The 25799-nt window shown below is 35.0% G+C and overlaps 1 protein-coding gene across 3 annotated transcripts; it reads right to left on the bottom strand.

Moving 5' to 3' along the window:
• Positions 1-34: 34 nt before the first annotated feature.
• LOC726307 (serine-rich adhesin for platelets) lies at positions 35-22508 on the bottom strand. Of its 3 annotated transcripts, none has more exons than XM_006567243.3 (11): positions 22245-22508; positions 15276-15483; positions 15062-15164; positions 13800-14661; positions 13273-13700; positions 13083-13192; positions 9222-9347; positions 7825-7917; positions 4668-4834; positions 4387-4561; positions 35-3746 (listed from the first exon to the last, which is right to left on the bottom strand). In XM_006567243.3, the coding sequence occupies exons 1-11, from the start codon at positions 22251-22253 to the stop codon at positions 2536-2538; spliced, it is 3492 nt and encodes a 1163-aa protein (XP_006567306.1). In that variant the 5' UTR covers positions 22254-22508; the 3' UTR covers positions 35-2535. The 3 variants fall into 3 exon arrangements, with proteins under 3 accessions (XP_006567306.1, XP_001122055.3, XP_016767335.1); XM_001122055.5 differs by lacking the exon at positions 22245-22508 and adding an exon at positions 18079-18882; XM_016911846.2 differs by lacking the exon at positions 22245-22508 and adding an exon at positions 15565-15584.
• Positions 22509-25799: the final 3291 nt, after the last annotated feature.

Below are 25799 nucleotides of genomic sequence, written 5' to 3' on the forward strand. Positions count from 1 at the left end.
ATTTAAAGTTAAATGATAGAAAGATGACATAAAATTTCTTTAATTCATATAATATTTATTTGATAGGTATATAATACATTAAATTTGCCAGCACAAGTGAGAGAAAACACACTTCTTGGCGAATAATACTTGTTTGTTGTTATATTCGACATTTTCCAATTATTCCTACACTATTGCTACCGAACATACTTTTCTTCTTGTCCATGGAACGGAGTTTCATTTTTCTTTTTACTTTTCTTTTCTTTTCTTTTTTTTTTCTTTTTTTTTTTTTTTTTTTTTTTGGTATCAATTCTTTATACAACTGACTATATCTTTATATAGTAGTTGATTAGTGAGTCATACCTGGAATAATATAGTTTCTGTAGATTTGGTGTTGTACATAAAAAGGAGTCTATAGATAAATATATCAATTTATCAATATTTGGCAATTAAAACATGTAACGTTAAGAATATTATTGAATTTTTTTTTTATATGAAAGATATATTATGAATGTAATACATTCTTGCATAAATGTGTTATCGCCAAATGAAATTTTAACGTTACAAAAATCATAATTTTAACATTAATTAATATTATATTTTAAAAACTGGCAAGTAATCGATTTAATGCAATGAACCACAATAATCGTACTGTTCGGTAAGCTGCATATCATTGACAAATAGCTTTCTTCAGTAAGCACAGTGAATGGCTCATCAACATTTTTCTTTTTTGAGGGTAGGATCAATTTGACAATCGTTGTCTATTTACAATATTTTGCGATAAAGACTAATTAATTTATAAACATCGTTGTTATTTATGTACAGACGTAATATAAACGCATCATACCTTATAAAATGGACATGTGTAAAATGTTGCGAATCAAACAAACAGTGAATCGGTTCGATTCGGTTTTGAAAAATACGTGGCTTATAATTGCCAATATATTGTAACATCTACAATATAGATTGAAACCGGCAAACAATTTTCAAACTAAATTAATTGAATTTTTACGCGCATTTTTTCTATCTAAGGAAAAACAACGAATACAATACAAAAGAACAAAACATGCTTTGATTTCGCTCTATTCACTTTCTATATAAAACAAACACAAGAAGAAGATAAAAAAATTCTTAATACCTAAGACTGCAAAAAAAATATTTTGTAATTACAATGCATACGTATATGTATGTATATTATACATATATATGTTTATATTTAAAATAAAATTGGTACAATGTATGTATGTATATATATCGCAAGTGACTTCTCATTGTGCGATTTTTCATGTATTGAAGTCTTTGAAACAAGGAAAAGATAGAGTCGATGCAAAGATACTAAAGTTGGCATATATAATATTCGCAGTAGTATCGCAAAAAGTCATAATTTGAAAAGATATCGCAACACCATAAAAAATATTATTTCTAATTCAAATATTAAAGTAAAGACCAACTCCTTTATCTTTGAATAATTCACAAATATACAAAATGATAACAAAACATCATCGAAACTATCTCAGTTTTGGTAAAAGATACGCTTTTCATCTGTTCGCGATTGACATATAAGTTACAGGTACAGAAGTAGTAGAAAAAGTGCGCGTACAATATTTCAAATAATTATACGTTCATTTTTATAAAAGCATATTAATAATTATTTAGAATAAAGGATACTTCATCAATTTTGATGATTTTGAAATATTTTTCCAAAGTCACCATTTTGAACAACTTTTTCCTTTATATATGGACTTTTTCCTTTTTTTTTATAATTGTTATTTCGTATTAATTTTCGAATTATACAAAATATTTTTAATACTAAATATATATTCAACACTATATATTTTACAAAAGCTTAATTTAGATTTGACTTAAATTGAATTTATAATGCCTGAAGAATATTTTAATTTTATTCATTCTATCCTGAGTGTGAATAATCTACTAAAGGTCTATATTAGCTTTAGCTTAATATTAGCATCATTTTATTTTTTTAAATCATTAGATTCCTGTACAATTTAAAATAAATAAGACATAATTTGATCGATTTAAGCTTACTTCTTGGGTGTGATATTATAATAGTAAAAATACATCTAACTGTTGACATAATGCAAATTCAATAATATTTAATTATATGTAAAATATTATTAAATGTTTTTTGTATATTTTACAAAAAATTAATTTGTGTAATATTGTGTAAGTTAAATATGCATTGAAACTATTTATTTATTTATTAATCAAATCTAAATGTAACCAAAATCTAATTTAAATTATCACAAACCAAATGTATAATATTATAAATATTTTTTTTATGTAAAACTTGGAAACTAATCTAACAGTGATTATAATACATATAAGAAAAAGTTATTCAGAATGAGAACGTTAATATTTCAACAATCGATCTCTATTCTAAATAATTATCAACATATCATATTATCTTGAAAATACTTGGAGTAACTGTCACAAAATATTATATATTGGAATTACCAAATAAACTTGTTCCAATTGAATTATATTAGCTCTTCGCAATCGAAATATTAAGTATTAAGCGAGAGGACTATGAGAACGTTACTTAATTGGTTTACCCCAAGAAAATTGTATTGGCAATGGAGGAATATCGCTACTCGTGGACGACTCATCCTCGCTACTCGTGGCAGATGTTTCTTCTGAAATCATTGCTTCACCACCTGCTTCTTGAGGCCTTTGACCCGCGCCACAATCTTCAGCGGCTGCCGCGACAGCCGCCGCTGCAGCAACAGCAACAGCCACCGCAGAATTTGTAGTTACTGCTGTTGCAGAAGAAGAGGATGACGAGGAAGTGGACGAAGCGGAAGAAGATGGATCACTTCTAGGTCTTCGTCGAGTAATCGGTGTAGAGTTAAATGTAGGCGACCAAGTGGATTCCTCTACGCGTGTGGAATCCGTAACAGAAATACTTTTGGATCTTGCTCTCATATCTACGGAGGGCCTTCTAGGCGTTAATCTGAGCGATCCTTGTCTCGATACCGACGTACTTGTTTCCGATCTACCCATTTTTGGTGGTGTTGCCAATGACGATGTGTCGGATCCTCCCTTTGAAAATTCATCATCGATTTCCAATGTCCATGAAACCGAATCACCTTTCTGCACCATAAATTTAACCATGGATGAAGATTGCGGACCGTTCTTGTCGGGTGAAAGACTCTGTTCGACGTGTTCCGGGCCTAAAGAACGTGAAAGCCTAGGCGTCAAGTTCGCAAGAACGGTCACTACTTCGTTTTTTTGACGCAACCTCCATTGCAGTTCTTCATTACGTTGTGCCAAACGTTTATTCTGCTTGGAAATCTGATGAATCGATTCGTGAAGTACCTCATTATCATGAGATATTTGCCTCTCGAGAGCTTCTTTGCATTGAATCTGCGCTTTCAAATCCTCGCATCTGGCCTCAAGTGTGTCCAAGCGTTGCTGCAAAGCTTCTTTGTCCTCGATTTCTCGCTTAATATTATCGAGATCGGATCTCAATGTAGCGTTTTCTTGACTTTTAATCTCTAGCACCGATCTTAAAGATTCAACTTCGGCTGTGAGCGCAGCCCCCTGATCGTGAACGACAGATCTTCTCTTAAATTCCGCCTCCTTTCGTATCAGTTCAGCCTCTTGTTCCGATCGTAATTTCACGATCGCCGCTCGATGCTCTTTCGCAGTCTCGTTTAGCGAATCTCGTAATCTGACTTCGCATTTGCGCCTCTCTTCCTGCAGAGTCGCTTCCAAGATGGCGATTTGTTCCGCGTGTCGAGCTTCCACTGAGAAAACCAAAGACAAATTTTTTTTTTCTCTTAGCGTGATTGACGTCATCGGAGATAAATTGAAAAACGGAAGAAAAACAAAGTTCGAAGACGAGAGAGAACGGATTAGGCCCGTTGAACGTGCCAACCTATAATTAACTACGATGAACGTTACGTGGGCACTAAATTGAGCATTTGTGAAACGTGTCTGTGTCCACTTTTGAAAATTCTATCTTTGAATTATTTAGCACGATCCGAGGTGCGCGTAGGCATATTAGCCTTGCAGATTTTAATTAACAATTGCTCTACTTTAAAGTTACATTATTCGCTATGACATTAAGGCCATTACGCTTGTTACCCGGAGAATATGATGCATTGTATAGTAGGCACAGAGAGTATATATGTAAAATATAAAATATACCTTTTCTACATATCATATATATATAATAATAATCATAATAAAATAAAATTATCGATATAATAATCGATATGGATTACCGATAAATAAAAAGAAAAAGAATCGTGATAGATAATAATGATAATAGGAATACAAAATTTTAGAAATTATACGTTATAATGCGTGCAGACAATGCATTATATTCCTTTCTCGCTTTCTCAAACTGAAAAAGAAACACAAATAATTCTTGGCAAGGCTTACGATCTTCACGAAGCTGGTCCAAGGCTCTCCGATGACTCTCTCTCTCCGATTCTAGTCTATCTTCAATGCCGAGGTTTCTAGCCCTCAATTTTTCAATCTCCGCGCACGAAGACATCCATTCCTTTTTCATATTCTCGCAATCTTTCTTAAGTTTTGGTGTAGAAAATGCGTCCAACTGAATGTTAAAAAATAAAAAAAATAAGCACACAAATGAATTGATTTTAATAAATATAGATTTTAACAATTAGAAGATTAAATAAAAACGATGTATATATACGTACCTCGTAGGCCAGATATTGTACGGTTATAGAAAGAGCTTGTATAACTTGTTCCGCTCGTTTTACGCGAAGTGCATCATAAGGTATGTCGGTTTGTGCGGCCTGATCTCGCGTCTCTAAAGACGCTCTTGTCACCACATAGCTATTACTGTGCTCCTTAGTTTCGCGATCTGCAACCAATGTCACAGGTCCCATCACCATTACGATTCTTCATTAAAATTACAACAAAGTTCAATTCGTCTTCCATCAAATCGAAGCGTCTCTTTATTAATTTGTTGCTTTCAATTAATCCTTTCTTATTATTCTTTAAGTGATCCCATTGTTATCAAGATGAATAGTAATATTGATTACAATCATTTCTTCGGCACGAAACCAATCATTACTGATGAAAATAGATATATTCGAGTCAAATGAAATATCGATACCGGTAAATGAAATTGTCTATTTCCACTCATTTTATATATATATACGAATAAATTTTGAATTCGTAGAATGAAGAAAGTTGTACGAAGGGAGGGAAAACTCGTTTCAAGGGAGAAAACTGTTTATACCAGTCTTGGAAAGTCGAACTACCTGTTTTTCAGGATATCTCAACTATTCGACTCGGCGAAATGAGCTCTCATGAGGTGAGAAAAATTACGAGGAAAAAGCAATTATCACATTGACACACGCGAGAAATTTTTATGAACAGATCATTAAGTCGTAACGATAATTTGGCCTGGCTACGTCATTCAAGCTTCATCCTCCCATTATTGCTGATGTAGGTACGTGAAAGCATGCAGGCACATCCGCAATTCCGTACCACTACGATTACTTTGATTCTTTTCACCACCTTGGACCGAGACTAAAAAAAAAAAAAATAAAATAAAATAAAAACAAGTGCAGCCAGTGAATCGATCGGATTTAATCCGGGAGCCAACCTCGGAAAACACGTTCAAGAGTACCGGCCAGTCAATGAAGACGCACTGGGTTAAGGTCAACTATACGATAGTTGTCGTGTCGCGAACACAGAAAATCAAAAAAAGAAAAGAAATTGAAACTGGTTGTTTTCAACGACCACCGTTGGAATGGATATATCCAAATTATCTATTTTCAGTTTTCCCGAAATGGATTGGATTATTTTCAGCGTGTGGGGCTACGCAATATCGAATATTTATCACTTCTATACTTGTTTATATTATAATTCGTTTTATCTTATTTTCGGCTTTTCATTTTCTAACGTATATACGTGATATGTTTATTTCCTGATTTTTCAAAATTTTTCCATCGTATACATCGTATCTCATCGTGTATTATTTTATACAGTTTTCTTCTTCTAATAAATAAATATGTATCCTTCAATTACATAAATTATGTATATTGGCACAATGAAGTATTTCCGTTTGATCCAGTTGTACCAGTGTGATTCAACTGAAAAAACGCAAGTGGACTCGATCACTTTGGAATCATTGAATAACAATAATAGAGCAACAGACATGAGAGAGAGACCTAATCGGGATCGTCATTTGTAACGATTTGCTGGCCAAGTCCGCACTTCGACTGAATTAGCACGAGCCACAGGCTGCCTCGCGGAGCGATATATCCCTCCTTCCTACTTGTCGACCACTCCTACCACCTTGAAATGAGGTGCAACCTCGAAGAATACGAAGACGATGGACACGCGGAAAGCCGTGTCTGGCCGGACACGCATTCATACACACATCGTATACACGAGTTGAATATGATCCACAATGTCTGCAATGCGTGTTTCCATTAATATTGCGTTAATATTGCTCTCGTTTCCGATCCGACACGGAGGGGAAAGAGGAGAATGATCGAAAGATGATTCCAATGAACTAGCTAAACTTTTTTTTTTCTCTCTCTGAAGAAAATTAACATATATACGTATATATACTTGAGTGCACCGGTAGTAAGAAGTTATTACTTTATTTATCGCTCGGTTGTTCAAATTTATGATTCATGAAAATGGGAACGATTTAAAATTCCATTTCAATGGGAATAGCTCGTTTTAATAACAGGAAAAGGTGAGGCTGTAAAAGATGAATATTATCAGTTGAACGAGAGATGAATTATTACAAAACCGTGGCCCGAATAAATTCGCTTTTCCATTTAGAATTGACTACTCCTTACATAGTAGTAGATGGCCGTATTTGTATGAAACGGAGGTACGTGTCTATGGGCATAGTGATTCGAAGATAATGATCCGAATGATCGACGATCGATAGCCCTCTTCCGCTAAGAAGAGTTTGCAAACAATTGTTGATTCTACTCGCCAATATCTGTTTCGTCATATCGTGACGTGAACGTAATAATATATTGAAATTAATATTTCGATCGATCTTCTCGATTATCCAACCGAAAAATCAGTAAATTTTGAAAATTTATTTCTCTTAGAATGCAAAATTGTTGAAAATTTTGTACCATGAGATGCAACAATACGTTGAAACGAAATGGAAATACAAGGTCGTGACTTGTAGAAACTTAACTCGTGTTTTCTGGGATATGGACAATCATATATATATATATATATATAATCTTTATTATGTATTGAGTCATAAAATTGACAAAGAAATTATTTTGAAAGATGTTGAGAAGCTATCTCCAAAATCATATAAGTTTAAAGAATTACTTTCGCTTCATTATTATCCGATCCTCATTTTTTTTTTCTTTCTTTCTTTCTTTCTTACAAACTTAATTATTGCTCCGCGGGTTTTTCCGTAGAACCTTTTAACAGAGAAGACCGAGAACAGGATTTAGTTTCGAGGACCAGTGAAAGCCATGACTTTCTTCGAAACTACAAAAAGTATAGAATGATACGCACGTGTGCGTTCTCGTGCATGCGGAGAAATGGCCGTACGCACCGCAAAATGACTGTGGGACTTTTTTAGAAACTAGCTGGTGCCGGAGTAGCGCGGTCAATGAATTAGAAAGCACAACCTGCTGATATTTCCTCACGTTGTTATCTTTTTCACTGGAAAACATCTAAAATGCTAATTTTTTTCCTATATCAGCATACGTATAATATTGTAATAAAGCTATTGGAACAAATTTGTACAAAACGATGAAGATACTTGTATTCAGCGAGAGATTCAAATAGGTTAAAAATTTCGACGAAAAAATAAAATTGTAAAAATACCATTTTTTTCTTTTTTCTTTTTACCTTTTATCGATGTTAAACTATGCTGTTTCCCTGGGACAGTAGTTGGTAATCTTCTCGTTATTGTCGTTTTTCGCGTCGCTGACGGGCTCTTCTCTGGAAATAAAATTCGCAAACGTTAAACGAGAGCATGTTACATCTACTCACCGGTAGTGCCTTAAATGATGTGTTATCGAGTTTGCAAGTACCGTACGCTGCAAACCGTTTTACTGCCCGCATCAAAGAGAGCATGTGTAGAAGCAAAGGAAACGCCTTCGCTTCGTAAAAATAGTATCTAGAAAAAAAAAAAAATGATATTTACTGTAGTAAACCAGATAAACCATGATTATTCCAATCCTTTGCTCGTATGTAATATATATATATATATATATTTTTTTTTTTATTAGCTATTATTTTATTGTAATCGCATTTACGATATCGATACAATAATGCGGATCACAACGCTTTAATATAAACAAATGATTCACAAATCACTGTTATATCACTGAATATTTCAATGGCGACACGAAACGAGACCGGCCGAACAAATTGCAAATTGTGACAGTTTTGTTTCCTGCGCAACTTTTCTCGTTTCAAGTTAACGAAAGACTGTTGGAACATCAACACTGTTCGGGGGTTAAATAATCACATTGCTGGTACGCTCTACGGTAAGGGGTGCATACCGTTAGAATTCTGACCTGGCTCAGGCAAAGCGTTTGTCTACACCCACGGTTAATTATCGCAAGGCTCGATACGATTTTTAAAAAATTTAAATAACTAAACGTGTATAATAACTGTCGTCGATGTTTGTATCGGTCGTTCATTTTGAAAAAAAAAAAAAGAAAAAAAAAATTAGTAACGAATAAATAAATCAAATATATAGGTATATATTGTTTTCGTATTTATAAAATACGAAGATCTGTAAAAATTTGATATTATCGCGAAGTGAAATCATAGAAACATGAACGATCGTTAGATAAAACTACAATACGGTTGATCGGTCGAATCAAGCGTGGCCGTTTGCCAATATTTTCAATGTTATGTCTCGATGAGAATAAATTTATCCCGATGGTTGCCTATCAATATAGAATGTCGAACATGTTTACATTTTCGCTTATCAATATAAACGAGTAGAGAATGTTGCATGGAGACAGGGGATCGAGAAAAAGGAAAAGAAAAGAAAAAAAAAGGAAAGAGAAATATATTCCCCGCGTCTCTCGCTAACTCTCCAACCGGAAGCACGCAGCGGTGCCCTCGACCTTTCGTTTCCTCCGTTCAATCAGAGAATAGCAGATATATAAATGTATACGCACACACGCATACACATACATACGCGGACAAACACAAACTGGAGGAAACTACGATATATGCAAACTCGTTTCACAATTTAGGGCGCGCAAACCGGACCCTCCGTCACTCACCGAGATTGATGGGCGAAATTTCTACGCAGTTCTTCTTGGTGTCGAAACTATTGACACGATTCTGTTGACTACCACGACCGTTTGCTACCAGTCTTCTTGGCGGATTTATCGATGTTGGTGATCTCTCTGAAAAAATACACACGAAAATTATTGAATTTTTTTTCCCCCTTCCCGTTACGTAAACGCCGCGGCGGAATATAATGAAAATTTCGTCTCTGTTTTCCCGCGCGTCTATATTTGCAACGGAGAATTACGAAAATAAGCGGTTTTCATAACTTCGTATGCATTACGTGTGAGAAGATAGTTCATCGACCGTGGTTATTTCGTTTCGCTCGTCAGTCGTAGTTACTTTAATAACATTTTGCGCATCATCGGAATTTGTGCTTGACGAGGCAATATAGCGGGACGAGGACGCGCGAAGAGCTAAGTTTGAACCATGCTCGTCGATTAAACCAACGAAGAAAAGAAAAAACGTTTATTATGTACACCAGCCTGCACGTAGCCATTGCATACGAGCTTCTGCTTATAACGGCCTCGCACGAGCTCGTGTGCATAATATTCCGAATCGATCTTGCACATGAAAGATAGCTAGCTCGAACAAATATTCAGGACACGACGATGCGATAATCGATCGAGTATATAAATTATATTTCTATTCCTTTGTATTGATCAAAATATTTCTTTCGTAAGTATTATTGGTAATTATTACGATTTCATCCTAATTGTTATTCTTTTTTTGATACTTTATTTTTTACGATAAATCTATAATAATATATAATACAACGAATATATTTCTATGTCATATTCAGCTTGAATAATCCCCGTTATAACGAACGAGTATGATATAACGAGGCGAACTACTTTCTGAAAGATTCCTCAAAATAACAGTGATTGATGCCTGAAGGTAAAAGAGAAATTTTGCGACAAGACAAGTGTAAGTAGGGTACCTTTGATCCTTCTCCGTAACGTTTTAGACTCGGTCACGAGAGAAACCGTTCGACCCATCTATCTTTTCAAATACCTATGCAACATCGTGAGCTATCGTCTCTCGTATTTGCGACGCTTGAACTTTCTAGCTTACTTAACTATAAAAAAAAACACGTCCTTTTTTTTTCTTCTTCTTCTTTTACAAAATTAAAAGATTAACCGAGAACAGGCTTTATCGTATTTCTCTTCGCAGTATAGATTTGTTTTAAGGGGACGCCGTTTATACGACCGTACCTCGCTTAAAACTTCCGAGCCGCATTTTTGCCGAGTCTCTGACAAAATCCGTCCGAAGAGCTGGCCTACCCTTCGATCCCTGCTGTCCCATTTTCAAATCTTTACTTTCACCGTTGTTTCACCGTTGTTTCCATCCTCTCGACAAAATCATTGTAAAGAAACTCGGCACAGGTAGTTTCGCAGGCAGCGAACAAGTGCCTTCATCCCGTCGTATCTTCCACGGCAAGGTTTGTTATCCAACTCGATTCCTCGATCGTAAAGTATCGGGATCGTAAACGTTCGCGTATACTCGGCATCTTTGCTTCGAAATATTGTTCCAACAAATTTTAAACGTCTCCTCTATTTATCTCACCGGTTGGTACAATTTGCACAATTCACATCACTCTTGTCACCATCCTCGAGACGTTGGCGTCGATAGGAAAATCGGCTTCACCTCGGAAAATATTGGACGACGAGAAATCACAGGTTGCACATTCTTTCCGCGACCTGAATCGAGGAGCGCAACGAGTGTCTTTCACCGGCACGGATCGACGATGTCCTCAGCCATGTGGGTTTAACATCTGACTCTGATGGTGATTGCGTAAGTGGTAGATCAGACCGGGCACGACGTATCGGTGGTCGTCGGCCTTGGGAACGCACGTGGTCGCCGGGTGCACCTGTCTAAAAGGGTGGGGACATGAGAAAACCACCGGCGTCGAGCGAAGGACGTGTACAGGCGCAAGTATAAGGTGGCCGGTTAAAGAAAGGCAATGCCGGAAATAAACTACTAGTGCCGTTGACCCGAAAGCTCGCCGTCCCGAGCTTCTCTAATGTATGTACGAAGAGTTGGAGCAAAAGAGTTGATTGCCTTGAATCCTCCTATTCTTGTCTATCTTCGTCCAAGTACAAACAGGAACGTAGCCAAAGATTCCGTAACGGTATCTTGGGAAACTTTCATTGGACGGCCCCAGAGAGGGGACGGTAAAATCCAGTCTTAAGGCATTCAGTCTTGCGGTTCAGATTCTTCCGCCGATCGAAGCGAATGTGCAATAACATATTGTAGGCGTACGATAGCAGGGTTGCTCGCTATTCGCCAATTTATCTTCTCACTTGATGCTCGCCCAACGTTCTCTTCGATCGTTCTCTCTTTGTTCTATCGAGCGAGGGAAAACGTTCTTCTTGTGACATGGGTAGAAAATTAGGTCACGTCGGATGAGTTCGTAAATATATATATATATAGTTAACACGATGTATCGTCGTATCTTACATTTCAAAGAAATGATTCAAGGTATAGGGAGGCAGAACGGAGAAGAACGAACAATTTCGTGAACGAGGAAAACAATTATAATTTAGTTTTATCGTTGCTCAAAGTTGCACGATCGGAACTGCACTTTGCACCGTCACCTTGCGGCATACACTGACGACGATGCACCGGCTGTTCGTTCTCGCGTTTGTCCCTGCTCTTTTTTGTCGCGCACACGTCCAGTCCCGATAAAACTGCTGATCCCAATGGGGTAGAGAAAGAGACGTGAGAAAGGAGGATAGAGAGAACGTGAGCGAGAGGAGGACGGGCGAAACGGTGGCACCAACCAGCTATAAGGGAGGAAGAGCGAGAAAGATGGGAGACCGGAAATGCAACACGCGTGCATAAACAGCGTCCGAGCCAACACGAGGTCCGCCGAGGACTGCCGACTGGATGCTGCTTTGCGGCTGCTCACGCCTGCCTCCAATGGAAACGATCCAGTGGCGCCGGAAGAGGGGCCATCGGCGCCCTTGCTCTTTTTCCTATCTAACTTTCGCGCGCCCCGACCGGGTCGATACAAAACACCCTTCTACGCCCACTTTTATAGCTACCCCCACCCTTTTTCGCGCGACGAATCACGTACGCGATATACGGACGAATCGAAGGCACGTGTATTTAAATCCAAAAAATTCATTCGTTTTGTAGATTTAAGAATGATTTCAGAAGAATTTGTTTAATTTAGACGAATTTTTGGAATTTTATCTATTATCGATATTTGAATAGATTTTTTTCCAAATATAAAACAATTTCTTTTAAATATTAATTTTTAAAAATATAATATATATTTTGTATTACTTTATTACTTTATTTATTATCTTAAATCGGTCGATCTTATCAATATCTTTTTGATGATTGGATGGGCATAAAATTGCCATTTGTAGATCGGGTTTAGAATTTTTCAAATGGAGAAAGCTCTACTTTTGATTTATTAATATAATAAAAATATAGCAATTGAAATATCATGCAAAACGATTACTGGTTTTGTTAACCTTTGCGGTTTTGAATTTTTTTTTTTAACAAAATGTATGGCATGCGGTTAAACATAATTTGATATCACAAAATCAACCGGCATCATATTTATTCAAGCTTCACTGTTCTCCGCAAGGTCTTCTTATTCCTTTTTTCAAACTACTACTATTCCTACATCCCATCTCAGTCTTATGCGTTGAAAGATATAAATGAATAAATAAAAAAAAAACTGTTACTAATTAAATATTAAATAACTTTTAAATTAAAATGAAATTAAACGGTATATCTTTTATATAATTTGAAGCATCATTGATATTTGATATAAATAATGACATTGTACTTTAATTTAATTTGCAATCGTTTAAAAAGTGGATGTTAATTTAACTTACTTGGTGCGTCTTTGCTGCGTCCAGTGCTGAGATCACTCAAAGAGCTACGAACGGAGCTTCTGGCAGTTTCTTCAATTGGTGACTTTGTTTCTTGCCGGCCACGTATTCTCCTGATAATTTGTTAATTTTTTTTAACAAAGCTAAATATAAAGTAAATATAAAATATAAAAATATGGAATCGATATCCTACCTTTTATCCTTATTACTATTATTGTTTGCGTCACCGGCTTTTTTTTGAATTGATCCTGTAGAAGATGATTGACCAATACTCTGGAGTACTCTCGATTTCACATCTTTCCTAACTGTCCTAGTCCTTTGCTCGTTTTTTCCAGCTTCAATTTTACTCATAACAGCATCCCAACGCCCATTTCTAGATCTCTGCAAACGCCGAGCTTCCTTTTCCGCCTCGTCCTTTGGACCGGATTCAATCATCGCCTTGATTTTCGAGACAACGTTCCTCTTAGGCATTTTATATTTTTTCAACGGAATTAAATCAGCTTTGCTCTGCGTTTTCGATCTTATGCCGTCGTTCGTCCTTTCCACCTCGATTACCGTCACCTCCACGGGATTTATCGAACCGTTCGAATCGGTCAATCCGTCCAGAGAATTTACAGGAGCCTAAATATTATTAGTTACGCGAGCTATCTTAAAATATATATATATATGTACACATATACGAACGTATGCGAACCAATGATCAAAATTTTATTAACTCGCCTGCAAATAATCCATGATAACGTCCGCTTTGATCGGTGTCGGCTGACTTCTCTGGGAGACTTCGGTATCGATAGTATCCGGCGTGCGATCCCCGTGTTCCTCGATCGCCTCCTCGGGCGCCTGAAGTTCGTCCTGCCTTTTGTCAAGATCTGAGTAAATTCCGCTCGAATCCATTTCCTCTCCCGTAAAGCTGGGGCATCTTCGGCCACCGGGCGCGCAGAAAAGGGTACCGTCGATCACCTGAGCTTTCCTATCGCCGCGCACGATTTCTTCATACGCGTCAGCATCGCTTTCCGTAAAGAAATCCGAATCCGTCATCGGATCTTGCCTGCAAGGAACGGGAAGATTTGGCGGTGGTGCGACGGACGGTGGATCAGCCCCACGACTCGCCGGCCTTGAGTTTTCACCGTCACCTTGATATCCAGCCTCAAGACTGGTGATACTCGTCACCGATGTTACAAAACTGATCGGAACAGTGCCTCTAACAGGTTCCGTGGGTTTAGGATCCAGTGGAAGTTCCTCCGGGGACGGTGTCCTCTCGCTAGAAGCCTCTTCGGTCGGTTCAACATCGGCGGACGGTCGTGACGCAGACGCTCTCGTTAATGCTAATCTAGAACCCGCTGATCCTGTAAGATTTTCGCAGGATGGTGTCCTAGAGCACTCTAGCGCAACTGTGAAGTCGGTCATCTGGTCGGGTGTCAATATACCCAGGCTCTCGTCATGTTCAAAGGAGTTCTGTTTGTTGAGCATTAAATAGTGCGGTGTTGCGTTTATTGCAGTATCATTGTAACCAAGAGACGTATCCAAGAGGCAGCTATCGCCGGCGTCCTCAATCATATTCAATTGAGAATTCTCGAGCAAACTGTACAGACAATAGTACGAAATATCATTTTTATTATTCTTGTACTAATGTAATACGGATTCTTGAATACAGATTGTTACAAGATTTTTTATAAATGACAATAATTGAATTCCAGATAATTCGTGTAATACGTATTCTTCAATAAACAATTATGTATCCTGCATTTGAAATTAATTTTTTTCCCATGATAGATTTAGATTCCCAGAATAGATAGACATTTCAGATAAGTTAAAATTCATTATTGTAAAAAAATATTCTTAATAATATCTTTTTAATCCTTAATATATTCTTAATAATCAGAAGATTACGTTAGAATTATGTAAAAATAAGTATTTTTTCCCTGATAAACAAATATTGTCACTTATAGAATTTAAATTTTAACAAACCATATTGGTCGTACCTGAAAAAGTTGCTCTTTTCTTCGGAAAAATTAGCCAGTTGTTGCACGTCATCTTTATTAATATCCCAGACAGGTGATATCGTGAATGTCTTAGGTCCCGAATCTGGTCAAATAAGAAAAAATGTTATCGTGTTATCTCGGAGAAAAAGAGAGAAAAAATTAAATCTATAATCTTAAATCAATTTTTATCGCGGTAAAAAGTAAAATTATTTACCTTCGATCGACGGTGTAGACACAGCTTGCGGCCCACACTTTTTATGAGCACCGGTCTCGTCCTCGGCATCGACGAATTGTAAACATCCCGAGAGTATCAATGAACGCCGATGGCCAGGTATAAGGGACGGTGTACCAAGCACTCTCGATTTCGGGAAAAAGGACGGCCGCGCCGCGCGTGGGACTGGTATCCGACTCTCCCCCACGTTCTGCAATCATATAAATAAAATGATAAATCCGCATTCGTAAACTAGGTTACTATTTCACGGTATCCGGTCGACGGGACACACATTCCACCGAGAGAGTTACAAATTCCTTCATTTATCCTCTAATTAGTTGGATCGTTCCATTGCCTGAAGCTTCGAGCTAACTGAATATAGACAGACTTAATCGCATTGTAGCAATCGAATTAAATCGGATGGTGACTTCGCCGCAATGACGTAGGTTCATGCGAGTGTCTCACGAGTCGCGTCAAAGGTTAAAACAATGCTCAATTAAATAATCGGGAAAAAATGGGAGGGAGGGGGAGGGAGGAAAAAAAAAAATGTCAGACGTTTCAAGGTTAAGATAAACTTTTCGCGACACGAAGACAAGAAGAGTCCGTTACCCTTGGCCCATCTCCAAATAAAACTCTTGGTACCGGGGTAAATCAAGAAGTGTCTCTTTGGCCAATTTAATTTTAGCCCTGGCCCACCACCTCTCTTTCGGTGCTATCCCTATTTGCCGCAATCCCTTCTGTCTCTCCTCGTCTTCGCACGCGTAAGAACACGCGTAACACGCGTTTTCCCCTTCAGCCTCTGTCCGACGACCAACGAAAACATCGGTGGTCGGTGGTCGATTAGCTTTATCGTTCGAATCCGTCTGTACATTTTGATTATCTTGTGCAAAGAGCATTTTGTCAGCATTGAACGTCCCTATCAAAGTTCGAATGCCAAGCATTTCGAATATTTGCTCGTGATCGATGTTGATAAGTGAGCGCGCATTACTATATCAGCCTGTTATAGCGTTATAACAGACGGCAGAGACTACGTTAGCTCGTTACTAATAATAGTATTACCAATAGCTAGCTGAAGGCAAGGAACTGACTAGAAGAGAGTGCGTTCACCGACGACTCTGTTGAGAACAACGTCGTCGGTTGAGAACTGGGTTACGTTCTGGCTCTGCGAGTTTATTTACTACGAACCCGTTGCTTGTCAATGCGAACGTCTTCGATCGCGAAATTCTTCGAAACTTCGGATATTATTTTATCATTAATCGGAAGAGAAGTTAGATGTTTCAGCGAGCGAAAATTATTTAAAAAAAGTGTGCATTATCGCATTACGAATATGCGGTAGCTATAATATATACTGCGCGTTACGTATTCGTCTTTTTCTAGTGGTTACAACACAACATCAATATTACACGAGTCGCAAGTTTCTAAATCAATCGATATTGGCGAAAGAGACTCGTTATCGATCTAGAAAAATGTCACGGTCAACGGGGGCAACGGGGAAGATATCGAGCAAGACAAACACGTTAAATGTCTGCTATCTGCACTTCGATGACGGTGCCGACACGCGAAAAAACGTGGCGAGAATCGAAATCAATGCCTTTAAGTGCACGCATTGACGAGTCGATGACGAGCAAAGGCCAGCCCGGAGTATAACTTTATTAGGCCTTAATTCGTGCCAATTCGAGCCGCCTACCCGCCTTGTTATCTCTTCGCCACGCGAGCCGAACAACTGTGTTAATTAGGGGCACGTTCGTTTAATTTTTGTCGATCTAACGGAATCACGGTAGACCTTTGAAATCTCGTGGACGAAACAATTGAATAGAACTATTATCGAGTAGAATAGGCGAGGAAGAGGAAGAAGAGGAGGAAAAGGAAAAAGAAATATATTCGCACGGTCGGAGTAACGGTTCATCGTTCAAAATCGTTATGCGTTATTTTGTATTTACGTGCGAAAAAAAATGTCATTTTTTTCGTCCATCGGCGAAATCAGGCATTCGAATGAAAAATGCCTGAAACGCTTTCTACGGGTAGAAAGACTTTCTAAAAGGCAATAGCAAGTTTTAGAGTTATAGTGAATTACGACGCAATTGCGCATTTATTCGTTGTCCGTGTTTGCTCGATCGTTGTTTAATTAATTCGAATTTAAAAAAAAAAAGAAAAAAAAGGGAGAGAGAAAGGAGGACGAGGAAAAAAATGTTACAGTTTTGCAACATTTTATCAATCGGGAAGCAAAAGTTGCGCGTTTGGCAACGTTGATCTGCAATTTATATACTCGGTTCACTACGTGCGCGACCACGTAAGTGACAAGCACACGTGACGCGTGTTATGATCCTATAGTCACATAATTCCGGCTTGTTGTAATTTAAATAATATTAATTACCACACCTGTGCGAATTTTAATGTGCACCGATATATACGGTCTTCCCGATCGTTATATATATTTATATTCCAAATACACGTAACGTAAGTTTGATAAGATTATGAACGAAGGTCTGCCACATCGTTTGCACAAGAAAAATTTTCATTCTCATTGCCGTTTACTAACATTTACACGCGTATCTACACGGTTGAGTTTGAAGGAATGATAGAAAAGTGGAACGATCGAAGCACACGTCGATGCGATGACCGCTCGTCGTTAACGCATCTTTGCTTGCGTAATCCCAATTCCGGAATTCAATGTGCACGGAATACGGAAAAGAAAAAGAAGAAAAAAACGCGTGCCTCGTTTGAATATTAACCGCACACGTTTGCAATATCGTGTACAAAAGCGAGAATATGAGGAGTCACGCGAAAAATAGAAGCTCCAACTCACGATCGGCTCAGCGTTCCTCTTCACGGTTATTTGGCCGCCTCATAATTCGATTCAACGCCACTTTCTCTGGTACGCACAAAAACACTTGGCCGAATAGTCCGCGCTAAAGGACTATTAATAAAGCCGACTTTCCGTGAACTGAGTCATGGGACGAGGAGGATTCACCCCGTTTCCAGTAATTCGCGAATACGACGCATTTGAGGAACGAATTAGCGCATCATCCCGGGACAACGAACGAGGTTTCAGCGCGCGATGAACCGATGAGCCCCGAACAACAACGAAATTTCCCTCGTCCGGGAAACGAAGAAAAAGTTTTCCAACGGCGAATGAGAGGTAACTGGATCGATAGCGACAGCACGATCGCGATGCGGCCGCCGCGTGTACGACAATGAAACGTTCCGGATTCGCTCGGTGATCCCCTGGTACTACCTATGCCACCACCGCGAGCATCCGCACACACCGATACACAACTATACGCGAGCCGATAGATATACACGCGTGCCGTTCTCATATACACCTTCACCACGCGAGCGGTGAGGACTGACACTCCGCAACAACGATTACTATTCTTCAGAAACACACGGTTTCTGCATTCACCGGCCCGTGAATCCGTATACGAGGCACACACGATACCGGCACGAGTACACGAGGACTGTACAGTGAACGTCATCAACCGAGGAACAAGGCTACGTTTAACTTGCGAGCTTGATTCCACGGGTTTTTTTCATCGCTACATTTGTAATTAGCGGTACATCCTAGAATTTATTTTATCGAGATTTAACTCGAATTCCGTTCCATCTGATAATTCGAAGATTTATAAAAGGATATATAGGAAATGAAAAATTGTTATTATTATTCCGATATCGGGAATATTTTTCTTTTCTTTTTTTTTTCTTTACGCGGAAGAATCGTTATATATTTTCAAAGAAACAAAATGATGGAATAAAATGATGAACAAGGTACGATTTCTGTCATCTGTGACTATCTCGACTTGTGTGATTATCTTATACTGTACACATGATAAAATCAAATCGTCCATACTTGATAAAACTAACAAGTGTAGTCACGTGTTATGCTCGTAATCATAGGTTATAAAGAAGCATTGTAATTGAAAACCACCAATACAGTAGCAGTATAACGAGTAACGCTTATTTTACGGAAATACATTACATAATATATATACACACGATAGCGTGTTATATTTCTACGGGCGAAAATCAACCTTCGATTGTCCGGAATTAATTCGGACGCGACGCGTTTCGCAAGCCTGAAATTTCACGATGCTCTACGATACAAATGTTTTACATGCCGACGAACGATCCCTTTGTGTCTGACATGTTTATCGATTTTAGGATCGAATTCGTTCTATAGCTACACGACCGGTCCTCGTCGACCTTTATACATCCGTTCCTACTTCCCGCCGTATAAAAATCCCCGAGGACCTTGAAAGGCCTCTCCCTAGCCTCGACATGCCGACTGGACAAGTCGGTACATTTTCATGCAATGTCGTATATATATGCAAAAAAATTCGTATTTAATCCTTTTTTTTCTTTCTTTCTTTTCTTTTTTTTTTTTTTTTTTTCTTTAATAAAATTATATCTTCGTTTCTCGTATTATCTCATAAAGGATATCGTAATAATTTAAAATACCTAATGAATGATTTTTATAACGATTCAATTCGTGCATAAAAGAATAATTTATATTGTGAATTTTGAAACGTTGTTGCCTTACGCGTGGTAAATGAATATCGATAAAACAGTTGGAACAAAAATAAAATAAAAGGACATTTGATGATGATATCGGTTCAGCTACCCTGATCTAATCTACAAGCGTTCGCTCTTCTAGACAGAAATATAATACAGTTGACCGCAATTTACCGCATTTTCGTGCCAACTATTATATATATATGTATATATAGAAATCCACGTATACGTATGTTGGATGTAGTTGTCTCAAAAATTTGTGGATATATGTGATATACACCAGAATCGTAAGATTTCGAATTGATTTTTTCGAATTTGTTCGAATACATCTCCGATACAACCGCTTAATTTGCAGTCGATGCACGATAGAAAAAGTCTATTTGCACATGTACCGGTTTGTATAAACGAGCACGTCTCCAAAGGACCGTTAAACACGGTGAAAATTTTACGAAGAAAGCATCTGGTCGCATAATGGGTCAGTCAGTAAACACACCGCTTTTACAACCAGTTCGCATGTCTCTTCTCTTTTATCTATCTGATATGTTCGATAATGATTATATGAAGTTTAACAATCAATGCGAATGAATATTCTGGTATTATCTTTTAAATCAGAATTGGTTCGATTGAAAATAAAGATAATTATTTACAAAACGACTGTCTACACTAATTTCAATGATCATTAAATATATTCAAAGATAAAATCTGAATATATGAATAACTTTTCCTTGTATTGAATGCTCATTAATGTTTTTTAAAATATATCCTTAAGAATTTTTAATATTATATTAATCACTAATTACTATATATTTTGTGATTTTCATTTTGCATTAAGTTTGGAATTTTACTCTAAGAATTAGAATAAATAAAAATAGAAATTTCTAAAGGTTTGTTAAATATATTTTCATTGCGTATTTATATTATTAATGTCAAACAATTTCTATACTATAAACACTAGGAACACTGTATCTCTTAATCATTTTACACGTATGTTTACAAATAACTTCCTCGTGTATATCTTCATTATCAAATGACCGCATATGCTAAAGTATAATGTGATCTTAACCTAAGTTTAACTAAGTTTTTTTTGAATATCTTGGAAACTAAGGCCGAATGACGGTTATACACAAAGAGAAAAGTTGTTCAGAACGTTGTCCCTGAGGATATATTTCAAGGTTATTAAAATCGATGATATCTTAAATAATTATTCGTCATAAATAATTATTAAAATATGTATATGTATATACATACATATTGAATACTACAAATTATCGTAAAATAAAATATTATAAAATTATATAATAAATTTATAAAATATTCTCAAAAGATTGAGTTAAACGTATTGCATTTACTTTCTTTTTTCATATGTATATTTTTTTTTAATATTTTAAGTTCAATGAATATTATCTCGGTGCAAATCATATGAGACATACATATATGCATTATCAATCGATCATTAGAATTTATGATACAACTTATATGTGAATTTCTGAACTGCATAGTAATACATGAATAAATATTTCAAATTAAAATTGATAGAATTGATAGCAATAAAAAAAAAGAAAAGAAACAAAATAATATTCACATAATTTTGAAATTACCAAAACAAAATAATGCTAGTATTTCATTTATAAATAGATTATTGTTAAAAAAATTTGTTGAATGCAATATATATTTATATATTATATTTATATTTATTTTTATTATCATATAATTGTGAATTAATCAAATACTTCTAATAGTACTTAATTTTTTTCTTATCGATACATTTTCTATTTGTACATAAAATATATATATATCATATTATATAAATCTATTGATAAATCAGTATCTAGATACTGTTAATTGAATAAAATTAGAAATCATTAATTCCACGTATACCTTTAGTACTTTATTTATAAATTTAAATTTAATATTTCGAATAATATTCATAGATGTAGATAAAAGATTTTAATAAAAAAAAAAAGATTAATAATAAAAGATATATCGTTATCAATATTATGTAAAAAAATATATATATTTTTCATTATTATTATTATTATAGCAATTAATTCTTTTCTTATAATCAATTTGCAATGTCGACTATGTGCTGCAGTCCGGCTGATCATGACGGCGCCAAACTACTTTTTCTGCCGAGATAGACCGTGACTACTGTACACGATATATCGCAAAATCGTATCGATAATTTATTAATTTAGAAATTAATTATGATAAAATCATTTGCTTATAATTAAAAGCACAAAATTTAGTTGATTATCCAAAGAAAACGATCTTTTCTAAGAATCAGCAACAGTTGTTGACAGAGTAGGAATAACACGTTCTTCCGGTAAAATGTTAAGTATAAATTCATCGAAATCAATTAAAATATACACATTGTAAAAAAAAACAAACAAACAAAAGAAAAAGAAAAACAATATATTTCAGTAATACGATAAATTACTAATTTATTATTTTGACAGAACTTACCTTAGCCATCGTATCGTGGGTGGGTCCTAAAGATTGCTCGAATCCAAAAATCGCTGGTTCCGGACCCAGGAGCCGTTGTTGCAATTGATTATCATAAGTTTCGTTCTGCAAAACGGGAATAGATACGGTGGTTGCATTCCCAAATGTTTTTTTTCACACGACGCTTCTTTTGCACCCGTGTACAAGTTTCGTGGCGACACGTCGATTGCTTGCGGATGCCTTCACACAGCGACGCTCCCGACGCCGGCGTCGCCGAGAACGACGTTATTGATCGGCGCCGTGCGGAGGCGTCGCTACCCGCGAAATGGAGAAGGGGATGGAATTACCGGTGACAGAGATAGTACTTGAGGTAGCGGTGGCGCACGAGATGGAAATGACAACTAAAGCGCCACCGCCGAAAATCTGTGATTGTCGTCAATTCCAATTTTTTTTATTCTTTTATTAACCTTATTAAAATGGAATAATATATTTTTATTAAAATAATCTTTATTATATAATATATTTTATATGATGATTATAAAACATCGAGAAAAGAATAATAACAATTATTAATCACTTACTAATTTTTTAGTTACTTAACTTTTAAATAAATAGTCATATTCTATAATTATTATTTATAATTATATATTCTTATTTTAAATTGCTTTTTTGTTATTATAATTTTGTAGAAAATTTCGAAAATAATACTATTACAATAAGAATACTACTATATGCATATTAATTTCAAAAATGCAAAATTTTGAAGATAAACAAATGTTAGTTATAAATTTTTTTTATCGAACTTACCAAATTAAAATCGTCCATTTTGATTGCTCACATTCTTTCTTAAACAATTTGGTTGAAAAATATTTTTCTAAATACATGATAAATTTTTGCACAAAATATGTACTTACATCTATCAGCCTTTCAAAACTAATATGAAAGACAAACTAGTATGATATCAGTTAACTTTTAAATTATTCTTTCTATGAAAAATAGCGAATCCGATTGCATGCTTTTTGTAAACAGACCAATAATCTTCCGAGTAGTAGCTGACCTATAGTAATATTCTTATAAAAGTCCCGCTCTTTCTATTGTTATTCAAATTTGAAGAATATTTATTTTGATTCTATTATTATTACTATTTACAAATTCTTTAGTTTATAAATTATAAAAGATAAAAATACAATATTATAAGAACATTTTGGGAATATTACAAGGATATCATGGTATGATCAATAGACAGATTAATAAAACTGTGTTTTCGTTGCACATAGATACACAGATAGGAATTATTTTTTATTTATACTCGGTAGCTGCACAACAAAGTAATTATCAGAAATGCAGATACAGTAGCACAAATGAAAATTTTTATATCATTGGACATTGATTTTATTTCAATTAATAAACAGAAGAAAAGAAGTACGTTTTTTGAAAATATTATAATATATATATATTTATATATATAGTCATTCTTTAAAAAAAATTTTCATAATTTTTATATCAAAACTTCATGATATCATAATATTGATTATATTAAAGTTATATTAAATCATCTGCTATTACATCATCGAAAGTATAAAAATTTTTATACATATGAATAATATTTTAATAGATAAGGAAAGGTACTTTCGATCATGATAAATAACCATAATTGTTTGAAATAATGTACAATGATATTAATATTTTAAAAAAACGCAAAAATAATATGAAGAGAAAATTCGTAATCGGATTTATATGATAAATGTGGAATGGATTTTGCAGATGTTTTTATAGCTAAAAAATTTATTTACACTGTCTGAAATCTAAAATAACTATGAATCTCTTCCAAATCACCAAATCACAAATTTGTTTATGTACATTTGTGTATATATATATATATTCATTTTCTAAAACTATCACATCTTTAAATATATTTTTATATTCAGGACTTGTTAGTATAGATTGAAGTATGATTTTGCATATGAATGTTTAAGCACTATTTGACAAACAATATATATACTTGTTCCACTATATATTATAACAAATTTTTGTTTTATATTTTTAGAATATTTGAAATATATAATGTAAAAGCATCCAAGGCACAACTTGGGCGGCATGTACTTATATTATAAATTAGTATATATGTATATAGTTCTAGTATTATAGTGCATTGTTGTAATACTTGTTAAGCTTCTATTCAGTTCTGTAAAACTTAGCGATTAAGAAGTAATATCAGGTGATTTGGAAACGAGATTTGTGACAAATACATCAATTGAAAAAAAAAAAAAAAAGAAAAGAAAAATATTAATAAAGAATAGAAGCTCTAAATATACTTATTACATGTAACTATTCGTACATATATATTGCGATAAAGCATTGTGTTCATTACGAATGCTACAAGCTCGATATACCTAAAATATTAGTTTATACTTTTCTTCAACAGATATATTATTTTTATGATTTTCTCTATACCAATTACAACATTGTTTCGAAGGAAACTTTTTTTCTTCTTTTGTTTAAACTAAATAGGTATTACAGGTGATCACGAAAAAACGATAAGTGGTACGATAAATGTTTTTTTGATTGAATATTTTTATTCGTCATGTAAAAAATTGTGTTTCTTTATACGTTATTGTCATATTTTCTTATATGATTTATATTTCTAAATTCGAATACATATTTTTATTTTCTCTGATCCAATAAAGTAAATACTTTTACCATCGTTGATCACCTATACGTAATTTGCTAAATTTGGTAGCAAACAATCACAGCTAGGTACATCGACAAATAAGTAACATCAAGCGGCAGTGACTTCTGTTCCACAGTTCTCAAGTACTCTTAAAGTTATATGATCCGTATACTTTCATCATACTTATAATTGAAAAAAATATACGTAAAATATACATAAAAATAATTTGAAATATAATTAATGAAATGAATTTATCAATAAGTCAGAAGTTCATTCGAATATCAGGCATTTCTAATATTGAGTCAATATTTATAATTTTTTAGTAATACCTGTATACCTTAATGCAAAATCAATTGAAATCAATATTGTTATAAATGAATAAAAAAAACAGTTCAGAGCTGATTATAATGAACTTTCAATGTATAACATTTCTTAATAAATTTTACTTTGTTTCAACTAAGTGTTCATATGATTTTCTCAATTTATGAATATATGCATTATTCATCTTACATTCAATTATTATAATAGAATTTTTATAAAATCGTCATTCATTAAAATATATAAAATAAGTAATATCTTTCATAAATGAACATCTTGTATGTGACTCTTTTTCCGTTGATAAAATTTTTTACGTTTTTTTTATGATCAACAAAAATAATTTGTGATTTTAAAATTCAATTAATAAAATTTTTATGTCTTGTACCGAATGTAATACCAATTATTTAAATTGCACATAACATCATAATATAATAGTATACTTTTTATATGCACATAAATTTCTGTTGAAGCATGAAATTTATGAACATTTTTAAAAAGTGCATAGCTAACATATAAGTCTTACATTACTCTCAAGTCTGACAAATAGCAAGTAGATGACTTTATGTTAGTTGTCATATTAGTTTCTT

The sequence above is a fragment of the Apis mellifera genome, linkage group LG4 (assembly GCF_003254395.2).
Source record: "Apis mellifera strain DH4 linkage group LG4, Amel_HAv3.1, whole genome shotgun sequence".
NCBI classification, from domain to species: domain Eukaryota; kingdom Metazoa; phylum Arthropoda; class Insecta; order Hymenoptera; family Apidae; genus Apis; species Apis mellifera.

What these genes read in the sequence shown, in the direction of transcription:
- LOC726307 (XM_006567243.3), bottom strand. An exon ending in GAAAAGAGCAACTTTTTCAG is followed by an intron (nt 14,662 to 15,061) that starts GTACGACCAATA and finishes TTGTCTGTACAG; the next exon opens with TTTGCTCGAGAATTCTCAAT. An exon ending in TAGTTTAACATCGATAAAAG is followed by an intron (nt 4,835 to 7,824) that starts GTAAAAAGAAAA and finishes CATTGGTTGCAG; the next exon opens with ATCGCGAAACTAAGGAGCAC.